This window comes from Rhinatrema bivittatum, chromosome 15, assembly GCF_901001135.1.
Source record: "Rhinatrema bivittatum chromosome 15, aRhiBiv1.1, whole genome shotgun sequence".
Lineage (NCBI taxonomy): Eukaryota > Metazoa > Chordata > Amphibia > Gymnophiona > Rhinatrematidae > Rhinatrema > Rhinatrema bivittatum.
The window spans coordinates 45,066,704-45,080,265 of NC_042629.1; the positions used below are offsets into that span (position 1 = coordinate 45,066,704).

Consider the following 13,562-nt stretch of genomic DNA (forward strand, 5'->3'; position numbering starts at 1 on the left):
AGTTGCAATAACAGATTGTAAATGATGGAATCAAAAGCCGCGCGCATATCGATGAAATAAGGAGCACGATCTGACCTGAATCTGCTTTACATCTTCGTTTGATAGGGCAGGTAAGGACATTTCTGTACTATAACCCAGTCTAAAGCCCGATCGTCCAAGATGGAGAGCGTTAGTTTTAGTTACGCAGGATGAAATTTCGTTTTGTTTCGGATGCCTGGCCTTTAAAAAAACAAACAAAAAACATTAGGTAAGTGCGAGCCATCCACAGTTCTGGTGGAAATAAAGTGGCTTCGGGCCAGCGCCCTCTCCCCAGATCTTTCTGATTTTTGTTTAAATGATGGGCGGGGCGCAGACCTAACCAATTTTTTAAAACACAGAACAAATGACAAAAATTGAATTAAACGACAGAGAGTCCAACATGACACAAATACAAAGAAAAACCAATGTAACGACTCAGAATTAACTTTTTTTCTTTCTATACGCATCCCTGTAGTTCAGTAATCTAACCATCACACCTCCTCAAAGGGAAAAATCCTTCATCTGCAGGTTCATGCCTTGTGGTGGGAGTAAGAGGCACATCCCACATTCAGTCCAGAATTGTCAGCAATGGTGGTCGCATGTTGGTTTTCGCAGCCAGCTGACCTTTATCCTTTGGTAGTAAATTACTGAGCTCCAAGGACGCCCAGACTCCCAGCAACACAAGAAAATCCTGTGCTAGATGCAAAATTCAAGGGCTCTTTTACATGATAACTTTAAACAAGTGCGCGCACGCCCATGTATGCGCAATTGTGCGCACATTATATAAAATACGCTTATTTGCAGGTATATGTGTATTTGCATGAGGAATTGTTATTTATGTATTTTCCTTAGCACTTGTCAGCTTTTACATGCACAAGTCAGTATGTTTTATAATACATGCATGTGAAGGAAATAACCAGGGATCATTCCATGAAGTTAGCAAGTAGCACATTTAAGACTAATTGGAGAAAATTCTTTTTCACTCAACGCACAATAAAGCTCTGGAATTTGTTGTCAGAGGATGTGGTTAGTGCAGTTAATGTAGCTGGGTTCAAAAAAGGTTTGGATAAGTTCTTGGAGGAGAAGTCCATTAACTGCTATTAATCAAGTTTACTTAGGGAATAGCCACTGCTATTAATTGCATCAGTAGCATGGGATCTTCTTGGAGTTTGGGTAATTGCCAGGTTCTTGTGGCCTGGTTCGGCCCCTGTTGGAAACAGGATGCTGGGCTTGATTGACCCTTGGTCTAACCCAGCATGGCAATTTCTTATGTTCTTATCAATTAGTCCATTAGTTTGCCCAGTCTGTTTCTAGGTCATCTAGACCCTAGCCTGCATTCCCCCCAGTATACCTTGACCTTTCACCCAGTCAGTATTTATTTATTTAGTTTATTTATTTATATTCTTTTTTATACCGAAATATAGCAGAATGCCTTCATTCCGGTTTACAGTGAAACAGTGTAACAAATTTATACAGAGAACAGGTATAACATATAGATTATAACATTATACAAGAAGAGAATATATATATTTATAACATCTCGGCAAAGGCAGAGTATAACAAGTTAGCATGAGACAAAAGGGATTAATTATGCATAAACTTATTAAGAAGTATTAGTGATCAAGATGATGGTTGGGATAGGTATATATAGTTCATATCATTCTGTGTATGATTGTCTAAACAACCATGTTTTTAGTTCTTTTTTGAAATTTTTGGAATCTTTGATGGAACTCAGGTATCCTGGAATAGAGTTCCATACTTTTGGTCCAGCTATTGAGAAGGCTTCATGTCTAGTAGAGGATAGTTTTGCAGATGAGAGCGGAGGGATGAATAGTTGTAATTTGTCAGAAGATCTTGAAAAGCGGGGTGATTTGTGGATTGTAATCATGTTATCCAGGGATGAATTGTTGTCTTTGTAGATTTCATTGTGTAGGATGGTTAAGGTTTTGTATTTTATTCTTTGTGAAATGGGTAACCAGTTATTTGTCTATAAAAAGTTTTATTCTGATTTACACCTAATAAATAGCAGAAGAAAATATGTGTATATAGTAGCCAAATGCACACTACATTTGCAAGTTATAAAATCGCAGCATATATGCTTAAATGTTAGCCCCCACCCCTGTATGCCACTGACCCACCCCTGTTTTACATAAGCAACCATACTTGTGAATCAGTACTTGTGTGTGTATGTGCGAGGTTTATATAATAGCACTTGCACACAGCTCTTTTAAAATTCACCTTTTATGTTTTATAGGGATATGTGTGAGATGCACATTTCTGGAAGGTCAAGCTGAAAACAAGGTGTTCTAACATAGAGAGATCCTAGGAAAACAAGCGTGCTCTTTGAATTTTTCATTCAAAATAATTAATTGTAGACTTGGGTCACTAACAGTTTGGTGACTTCAGAGTGAAGAGAGGTGACTCCAGGCTAGAGGGGCAGTGACTTTCTGATAGATATAATAAATGGGATGCACTGTGATGAATATTGGCAATATCTCTCTCTCACACACACACACACACACACGATCACTGCTGATCATATGTGATGCAGCTCACAAAGTGGCACGTTTGCATTATAGAAGTATATCACAATGTAAATTTCACTGTCTGGTTAGTGTCTTCAAATTGATTGGTTTTGTGATAGACATGAACCTCACTTTTAAGCCAGAGTATGTTAGGTATGATCTCAACCTCTCAGGTTGACAGGAATTATACTTGGCATACCCTGGCTTAGAAGCGAGGTTTATTCCTGTCATGGTATGTGTCATGGTACAGTGATATATCACATCTTCAGCATATAATAACTAGGGCTTCTGCTTTTTTAGATTTAAATTAATGAGCATCATTAAAACACCCCCAAGACAAACACATACTATAGGTGTTTCTTGGATAAACATCAGAGAAATACCACTGCCCCTCCACTTGCCTGCCTTGGATCCTCCATTCTGTTTTTGTGCCTTTTCCAGGCTGATGACTCCTCAGATGCACAAGTTTATAGAGCAGCTGATGGGCCTCCGTTGTCCTCCCATTGGCTCTGCTGCACAGTTGTTCCCAATGGTGAGCATCAGAGCTCGTGCTAAGAGGACAGAATGAGCAAGGTTGGGGAGTTTGAGAGTTGTAGGGGCAGAGGTAGGGAGATTGTTAAGGACTGGCAGACAGAGTAGAATGAGAAGATCAGTGGTAGGGCTAGGGCTGAGTAGGGGAAAGAGGGCCTGAGCTATGGGATGGTTGGGAAGAGTGTGCTAGATGTGGGGCATGAGGTGGTGGGGAGTTGTTTTGTTATGGTAATAGATTTGTATTATGGAAATATAAGTATTTGATTCAACCAGAAAAGGTGCTGCAAATACACCTATGAACACTGATATTTTTATTCACAAAGAACCCATAATTAGTTGGAAAATAAATATCTACATTTACAATTTATAAACATCTACAAATAGACGCACTAATTATAATCATGTACTACATCACATCTTCCCTCTCTAGGTTTTATGGAAATAAAGAGATTGCAGCAAGCCTTTGCTTGCTGTGGCAGCTGGATGCATGCAGTATAATGAAATATCAAATGGAATATAAATGCGATCCATTAAAGCAGGAATCCAAATAATCAAATTTCCAGTATAACAGGTTTACAGTGAGGTCGATACTCAGAGAGCCGCAGAATGGGTTAAGCTATCTGGATAAAGTTATGCGTGGAACCTTATCCGGATATTCAGTGTGATTTAACCGAATAAGTCTGCCACTGAATAAAGTTACATGCATTACTTTACCCAGATAACTAGAGGACAGCTATTTTTCCCACCAGATTTATGCTCAGAAACTTAGCCAGAGTGTGCTGAATAGGTACACTCACTGGTTAAAGTTTTAAGCCTGATCCCAGAATGCTCCTGGTGCCCCCCTCTTTTTATCTGGGTACATTCTAAGAACACAATGACCTGTGCCCACAAAATGTATCTGCTCAGTGTGTGGGCGGGGAGGGGATTGGGGAGAAATATTTGAATCTTGCCTTTTGTCCAGCTAACTGCGCAGGTTAACTGGACAAAACCCCTGAATATCGACCTCGGGGTTACCAGCGACTGGTGATGCCCCTGGAGCTCACATCCCAGATAGCATTCAGGCAGCAGCCTTACAGAAGCAGTACTACTGTCTTCATATTTTTATACAGAAGATGGTCTGTATCCTTATTTGCAGGTTCTGAAACACTTACGGCACTTAAACTTCACGAGCAACATGGGCGAGCATGTGGACTTCAATGAATTTGGGGATCTGATTGGCAATTACTCGATTATCAACTGGCACCAGTCTCCTGAGGATGGCTCCATTGTGTTTGAAGAGATTGGCCACTACAACGTCTATGCCAAGAAAGGGGAGCGACTGTTTATCGACGAGAGCAAAGTCCTCTGGAGCGGCTTCTCCAGGGAGGTGAGTGCACGCGGAAATGCACAGGTACACCTGAGACACTTCCCCTGGCGCTGTAATCTAATGGACTTGGTTTGCAAGGCAGTCTTTCCATCACCATGCTATGATGAGGTCTGCAGTTCCCAAAGTCATGCTGCCTTTCAGTGTACAAGGCAGCAGGCCCCCTGATATAATGGAGTCTCCTGTTCCTGTGCACTGCTGATCAGTGTCATGGAAATGTTACTTTTTAAGGGAGTTTTTAGAGCCATTTCTTCATGTTACTGCTGTACTTTGTGACTGTATTATGAGACCTATGCAATAAAACGTAACGCTTAAAAAAGCATAGTATGGCTTGGCAAAAAATTTAGTATGCAGATTAAAATTCCACTTAACAAGCAATGCCATAAGATTTAGCATGCTTGCGGTAAGGAATGTCCCCAATATCATACTATTGTCATGCACTGAAACCTGAAAATGCATTGACTAAATTATATGTGAGCTTGTTTCTTAATGCGGGGAAGCTAAATAGTGTGAGCTGCGGAAACTGAGCATGTTCAGGTCTTTATTTCCTCTTGACTCCTCCTGCTTGCTTCCAAAGGGTATACAAGTCTAGCACCTGGGAGTTATGTGTCAGTGCAGAGGGATGACATGGGAGTGCTGCTACGCTCCAGGAGAGGAGATAAAAGGAGAGCAGAGTTCCAGAAGAGTAGACAAACTGACATGAGGTTGTGTTTAGAACCATCTGTCTTCTGTGTCAGTAAGAGTCTTCACAGAGTGCTGTGCGAGGATATGGTTAATGATGTAAGCAAGGAGGTAAGCCAGGGGAGAACCTTGCTGCCCTGACTCACAAGGACACTGGCATTTGACTATTTCCCCTCCCACCTCCACAGTAGGCACTACCACAAGGGCTGCATTATACAGTCTGCTAGCGCCTCAAAACTCACAGAAATGAGCTCTGCGTTCTAACCAAAACTGATGAGCTCATAGAACTTTTTAAGGCTCAGGCAGCAATTCAGCCTCAAGCTTTTGAACGTCTGCCAGGGTCTTTGGCTACACTAATAATGCCATTGACAGCAAAGACCTTCGTTCTGTGGCAATCCTATTGCTTGAAAATCCATTTACTTTAATGAAATAAAGGTGGATTTATTTTGTAAGTGTTCAAGTGTGTCAATGTGTCTTCTCTGTCACCTTCTTCTCTCTCTCTTTGTCATTCTCTCCTCCTCTGTATTTCCCCTGTTGCCCTCATGTCCTATTTGTGCCCTACGAAAGCTTTCTTTGTATATTTGGCAGGAGGAGGAAAGACTGGAGTACCCCACTGGCTAGCCACTTGCCCATGGGGAGAGACCCCACTGCTTTTGTGACAAGCTAGGCGATGGGTCTGGGCCCCTCCCAAACACTGTGGGTCAGGATGAAATCTCTGCAGTGCTCAGTGGCCCAGATTAACCATAGCAATGGTCCTGATCCTGAGAGTCATGCCAATCTCTTACAGCCTGTCCGTTTCCATACCTATAGGAAATCTCTGTGCCTTGTGAAGTATGGAGCAATGCTTGAGGAGCCTTCACTATTTTGTTTGAGAAGACTCATTTGTGCTACAAATATGTGTGTGTGTGTAAGAAGCTGTGAAAAAAAAAGTTTAGGGTAGCTTTATTTTATTTTTGCAGTGTGGGCAAATACATTCATCCCCAAGGGCCTATGGGTCAGTTCTATAGTGCATTCTCCTGTCTGTGGCCTTCATTTTTCAGGATGTCTGTTTGCAGTTAGAGGAGGCCTCCTAATAGCTTGCGCGTTGGCAAGTTAACACTGGTCAAGGGGGTAATATTGTGATACCTTGCGTAAGCATGTCAGCAACTATGCAATTAGGTGACACCACTTTTCAAAATGAACTTCTGCTGGTATTTTCACTTGGGAAAAGATCCCACCCAAACTACCAGCACAAAATTGCACTTGCTAATTTGTGCACAAGAAATATTCAAGGAACTGAACACGCCTACTTCTGGCAGTGCCAGAGTATGCATGTAAGTACAAACCCCTCAGTTCGGAGAAACTCAGACACACGCAGGACATAGCGGGCAGGCAAGCAACGTTATAACAGGGTAAAGCTTTGTCTTACCAGCAGAAATGCCCTACAATGTGCCATTAGCAAGCGCTCAGTAAATAGCATGGAGATGGAGCACATCACATTATTTACTTTGCTTCATGCTAAATCCCCATTTACCTTTGACCTTTCTTCATTTGCATGTGCCAGTTTAATGTGCATGCTAAGGCCTTATTGCATTGCTTGCTATTGTTAGTGTGCACGCAAGGACCTTAATGTGCATGTAGAAGTGTATTGCAAAGGTTCCTGTGTCTAAGAAGGGAGAAATATGTTAGGTGAGCTAATACTGCTTTCCTGAAAGGGTAGTGAAAAGAGCCTATTAGTGGAAGTGATAACAATCAAATCAGTGACAGAATTCAAGCCCGCTTGGGGCGGATACAGAGGGTAGTGGGAAGGAGAGGCAGAGATTCAGGAGGGTCTAGGATGTCACAGGAGGCAAGGCCAGCTGGGCAGATTGGACATACCAAGAGATTCTTCCTTCTCTGCCAACAACCAGTATGTACCCATGTTGTAAATATGTGCGTCTGTTTTACATCACAAGCCACACAAACCTATTACCCTTTTCCTCCCTGTTTCAAGTATGGATTCAGGAACGAACTGCTTTTTCCAGATAATGGGCTATTTCCTCTATGACTGATTGCTTTCACAAATAATAGGCATCCGGTATAAAAGGATTCCACCCAATCGTGGATAAAAATTGTGGTACACTGGTACCAAGTTAGCAGGCAGAGCAAACGCAGCCCAGCACAAGGGCAAAACAATGTTAGTCAGTATATATTGTAGTAATACATCCCGCAGGAAACATTTCAAGGGCTCCCAGCTCTTTTTCAGGTTTGGGCTCAGAACCCTAAGGCTTTGGATCTGGCCTGGCAAGCTCTCGGCTATGCCATGGATCCTGTTTTATCTTTACTCTGTAGCCTTGTGGCTGCTTTTGTTTTGAGGAAGGCCCTTGGGGCTTGCCTGACAGTTGCCAAGATTACTTCAGCACATTAAGCCAAAATGTTGTGCCCGGCAAGTAACCGTTCTGTATCACATTTCTGGTTTGTATGTGCGTCAGCTCCAGTGGTTCTTGCTACATCTAAATGTTCGGCTTAGGGAGGAAAAGCTCCCTAGCATCGCATATTTCATGAGGCTTCTTTTAATATCCTGAAATTAGGATCCAAGCCAAAGGAAAATAAGAGAAACAAAGCAGACGTTAAAATAAAAGCAACAACAAGATAGACCTGGGTGGAGGATTTCCATAATTATCTAAAACAATGTAAATGAGGTCTCATTGAGTAAATGTCTTTGAAATAAAGGTGCTTGACATTCTTGGCAGATATTTCCATGACCTTTTGCACAGGCACTGATTTAAAAGAAAATAGAAATGCAATATTATAGGCTGATTTTTTCATGTCAGAAGTGAAGTGCTGGTCATGAATTTTGCACAATTTGACTGCCAAGCTCAGAAGGAGCCACATAGGGCGACTTGAGGTCACTGGAGACGGTCTGTGCCAGTCCTGCTGTTAAACTCTTATTCTGTTGCCCTTACAGTACCAAGGGTCAATAAACAAGTTGTAGGTGACACCCTTTCATTGGACTAACTTAACGTATGTGGCATCAGGTTTTGAAAGCTCTGCTCTCCTCAAGGCAGTGAAGAGAGAAGAGCACTCAAAAGCTAGTCACAGATGTGGTGAAATAAGCCAGTAAAATGGTCTCGCCTACAACCTATTCAAGTGGACAAACATGGCAACCACAATACCTATGGACCTCTAGAGCCTGCATTTCTTAAAGATAGGCCTGATTCATCAAGGTCTTTTCCCATAGTAACAAAATGGAAAAACATCCTTTGTGACTCAGGCCCTGAGAATCTCTACAATGTGGGACTGATTCTGTGTCTTTCTGCTGACATGGAGCCATCTAGTCCCTCTTTCTCAGTGTCCTTGTTGCCTGTCCATAATGATAAGTGCAGCTGAATTCACAGAAGCTGCAATTTGAATGCCTCTGCTGTGGCCCCTGGAAGTGGGCTGAGACCACCACCTTCTTTTCCATAGTCCACCCAAGCTGAGATTTGAACCAGTAGCCTGAAGGTGAAAGACTCTGTAAGGCTGTACCCATTCCCCCAGAGCCAAGCTGCAAATGTTGCTCTGTATTGTCAGCGTTTGGGGAGCACATTGTAACATGGGTAACATGGGATAGGAGGCGATGTCCTTTCATGGATTACAAACTGGTTAAAAGACAGGAAATAGAGAGTAGGATTAAATGGTCAATTTTCTCAGTGGAAAAGGGTAAACAGTGGAGTGCCTCAGTGATCTGTACTTAGACCGATGCTTTTCAATATATATATATAAATGATCTGGAAAGGAATACGATGAGTGAGGTAATCAAATTTGCGGATGATACAAAATTATTCAGAGTAGTTAAATCACAAGCAGACTGTGATACATTACAGGAGGACCTTGCAAGACTGGAAGATTGGGCATCCAAATGGCAGATGAAATTTAATATGGACAAGTGCAAGGTGTTGCATATAGGGAAAAATAACCCTTGCTGTAGTTACACGATGTTAGGTTCCATATTAGGAGCTACCACCCAGGAAAAAGATCTAGGCATCATAGTGGATAATACTTTAAAATCATCGGCTCAGTGTGCTGCAGCAGTCAAAAAAGCAAACAGAATGTTAGGAATTATTAGGAAGGGAATGGTTAATAAAATGGAAAATGTCATAATGCCTCTATATCACTCCATGGTGAGACCACACCTTGAATACTGTGTACAATTCTGGTCGCCGCATCTCAAAAAAGATGTAGTTGCAATGGAGAAGGTACAGAAAAGGGCTACCAAAATGATAAAGGGGGTGGAACAGCTCCCCTATGAGGAAAAGCTGAAGAGATTAGGGCTGTTCAGCTTGGAGAAGAGACGACTGAGGGGGGATATAATAGAGGTCTTTAAGATCATGAGAGGTCTTGAACGAGTAGATGTGACTCGGTTATTTACACTTTCGGATAATAGAAGGACTAGGGGGCATTCCATGAAGTTAGCAAGTAGCACATTTAAGACTAATCAGAGAAAATTCTTTTTCACTCAATGCACAATAAAGCTCTGGAATTTGTTGCCAGAGGATGTGGTTAGTGCAGTTAGTGTAGCTGGGTTCAAAATAGGTTTGGATAAGTTCTTGGAGGAGAAGTCCATTTACAGCTATTAATCATACCCCCAATCCTTTTCACCACCTTCTAACACTCTCACCCTACCTTCATCTCTCACCAATACCCCCCTAAAATCCTTTAATCCCCTCCAGGATCCACACCCTACACTTAACCCCCTTTCCCTCTAAGAACTTCAAACACTTTATTCAACCCTTACTTTAAAATAATGTGTCTGTTTTTATCTGCACTTATATAATTCCATATATAACCAGTGTACATACCATCTGCTCCTCAAATCCATGTATATATCTTATCCTTATGTATCTGTTCTCTCCCTCCCCCACCCCCCCTTGTTGTATCTATCCCTCCTTCCCCAAGTTATTTAGTTATCTGCTTTGTTACTGTGTTACATATTGTTCTTTGTAAAGGCCTCGCCTATATATTCCTTGTTATAAGTTACTTGTAAACCGGCACGATGTGCAAACGGTTGCCGGTATATAAAATAAAATAAATAAAAAAAAAAAAAAATAAAATAATCAAGTTTACTTCGGGAATAGCCACTGCTATTAATTGCATCAGTAGCATGGGATCTTCTTGTGGCCAAACCAGGCCACAAGAACCTGGATAATTGCCAGGTTCTTGTGGCCTGGTTTGGCCTCTGTTGGAAACAGGAGGCCAAACCAGGCCTTGGTCTGACCTAGCATAGTAATTTCTTATGTTCTTATGTGACTTGTCACCTGTTTAAATAAAGTGAGATGTCTTCAGAGCACACAAGACTCTTGGAATATCACAGTGATTGCTTAAACTTTCAGCTGAGCAACTGGACAATCTGGATGTTCAGACCTCCGCATCCTTTCAATACAGTGCTGAATGGACTGCAGATCCTGAAGGACATTTCCTTCTTTCTGCTGACCTGAAATATATGGAGTATGTTTCATTTAATTGCTTTTATGTCTAGATGGCTGTCATAAGGCAGCAGTGCTTTGCCTCATGCAATGGGCTTGGAGGGAGGGACAATAAAAAAGAAAGGTAACATACACAGTATTGTCAGCAGAAAAAGACCAAATGGTCCATCCAGTCTACCCAGCAAGCTTCATATGGTAGTCACTGCTAATCTGTGCAGCTTACCCCCATGTTTCTGTTAAGGGTAGTAACTAACTACTGATCTGTGCTGGTTACCCCCAAGTCTTATGTTAAGGGCAGTAATATTTGCAATCAAAACTAAGCAACTGTCAAACCCATAACAAAATTACTGCTAACATTTTTACATGGTGAGCAGCCTTCCTGATAATTCAGGCAATGCTGCTCGAACGTGCTTTGCTTTTGCACTTGGCCATAGAAGCAGTCCTGTGCTTTTTCCCTAGTGTCAGCGTATCAGTGCCCCAGACCATAAAAGTCAGGGTCCGTGTTGGCTGTCTTCATAATCCAATATCCTCCCCCACCCCCCAACAAAGTGGAGAGTGATGTTGCAGTTGTGTCATAATCATCAAGGCTAATTGCTTAAGAGCACTAATCCTCATACCTTTTGGTTAAGGTTACTAACTGCCCCTCCGTGCAGGTTACCCCCATTCATAGTTCCCTGTAAGCTGAGCACGTAAGCAATCGCTCATACATTTCAGAGCGTCGATTACATGGTCGCTCACATAAATTATTCTTTGTGCTGTATAAAGAAATGCAACACTAATATTGGCGCTCAAAATCTGTTGGTTTAAAAAAATTGTTCCTCACACGAAAACAATTTGCACACACCTGGTCACTCATTGGAGGGAACATTGCCCCCATGCACCCTTTTCTTCATTATCATCCTCAAGCCTTTAGGGATGCAAAGTGTCTATGCGGTGCCCTTTTGAATTTGTTTACTGTTTTCGTCCTCACCAACTCTTCTGGAAGGGCATTCCAGGCATCCACCACCCTCTCTGTGAAAAATATTTCCTTAAATTGGTTCTGAGTATTCCCCCTTGGAGTTTCATTTTGTGACCCCTAGTGCTTTCCAACAGAATAGGTTCAAAGTTTGCGCATCATTAAAACCTTTCAGGTATCCGAAGCTCTGTATCATATCTCCCCTGCACCTCCTCTCCTCCAGGGTATACATATTTAGGTCCTTCAACCTCTCCTCATAAGTCTTCTGATACAGACCCCACACTCGGGCGGTTCTATAATGAGGCAGGTGAGGTGGCTGCTTCAGGCAGCAACATTTTGAGATGGCAAAATTGCCCCCTGAAACCTTCCTACCACAGCCGCCTTACCCTGACTTTATTATGCCTTTTTTTTTTTTTTTTTACTTCCCGCCGAAGAGAAGAAGAGGGGCTGTTGGTGCTGTGGCCTGAAGAGAAACTTGCGGGGCCACAGCAGACTGCGGCCGGAAGACAGCCATGCAGTGCCAGAAGAGAGGCCTGCAAGGCTGCAGCAGAGCCCATCCTGGCCAGTGGCGGCTGAATGAAAGAGGGACCGCAAGCAGCCGCAGGAGCCCAAGCCGGCGTCGGCTGAAGAAATGAAAGAGGGGCCACCACTGCAGGAGCCCAAGCCGGCGTCGGCTGAAGAAATGAAAGAGGGGCCACCACTGCAGGAGCCCAAGCCGGCGTCGGCTGAAGAAATGAAAGAGGGGCCACCACTGCAGGAGCCCAAGCCGGCGTCGGCTGAAGAAATGGAAGAGGGGCCACCACTGCCGGAGCCCAAGCCAGCATCGGCTGAAGAAATGGAAGAGGGGCCACCACTGCAGGAGCCCAAGCCGGCGTCGGCTGAAGAAATGAAAGAGGGGCCACCACTGCAGGAGCCCAAGCCGGCGTCGGCTGAAGAAATGGAAGAGGGGCCACCACTGCCGGAGCCCAAGCCAGCGTCGGCTGAAGAAATGGAAGAGGGGCCACCATTGCCGGAGCCCAAGCCAGCGTCGGCTGAAGAAATGGAAGAGGGGCCACCACTGCCGGAGCCCAAGCCAGCGACGGCTGAAGATAGAGCTGTAGCATACCTATGGCCAATATGGCCGTGGCCATAGACGCTGCTATGAAAAGGCGCCAATGAGAGCAGTGCGGCCGGCCACCGGCAGGTCCTCTGCAAAAGAAAAGCAGCGCTGCCTTGTCGAAAGCTGAAGAAGGAGATTGCTGCTGCCTGCTAGGTCTAGGAGGAAGTGAGTGAGAGTGAGTATGTGCGCATGTGTTTGGGAGCGTGAGAGGGAGCATGTGTGCTTGTGTGTGGGAGAGTGAGAGAGCATCTGTGCTTGTGTGGGTCAGTGAGAGCATGTGTGGATGTGTGTAGGAGAGTGAGAGTATGTGTGCATGGGTGTGGGAAAATGAGAGAGCATCTGTGCTTGTGTGGGTCAGTGAGAGCATGTGTATGAGAGAGCATGTATGCTTGTGTGGGACCATGAGAGCATGTGTGCATGTGTGTGGGAGAGTGAGAGAGAGCATGTGTGTGTATGAGAGGGAGTATGTGTGTGCATAACTACTCCAGTTACTCTCTGCCTGCTAATCCATGACAATTTCAGGGCATCTGGAAATCAAAAGTTCCAAGGTATGGATAACTGGGAATTTTTTAAAATTCTTATTTTAATTGTTGAGTGTTTTTTGATGTATCTGTTTTGAAATATTTTATTGATGTTTGAAAGATTTTTATATGAGTTTTTAATTATTGAGTGTTATTTTATTAATTGTTTTGAGTTATTTTTATTGGTATGGTTTTACTAATTTTGTTTTATGAGGAATGGTAATGTTTCTGTTTTTTTACATTATTGCAGTGCATAAGAATTTGGCTTGTTGCAGTTTCCAGTTCACTGTTTTGTCTGTACATTTCTATTTATACTGTATGATCTCTTTATTCTGTATTTGAGGATCTATCTGTGTTTTGCATGTATGACTGAAGTGAGTTATTCCTTTTGTGTGTAGTTTCCATGTAGGGATCTATAGCAGCTTGGATTGTTCTGTTTTCCTAAT

General features: G+C 43.0%; 1 protein-coding gene across 1 annotated transcript in view; it reads left to right on the plus strand.

The window, feature by feature from the left end:
• CASR (calcium sensing receptor) overlaps positions 1 to 13,562 on the plus strand; it is a 129,930-nt gene that overhangs the window by 99,394 nt on the left and 16,974 nt on the right. The window contains exon 5 of the mRNA XM_029579015.1: positions 4,210 to 4,440. Coding sequence (XP_029434875.1) covers positions 4,210 to 4,440 — 231 coding nt within the window. The remainder of the gene's footprint in view (positions 1 to 4,209; positions 4,441 to 13,562) is intronic.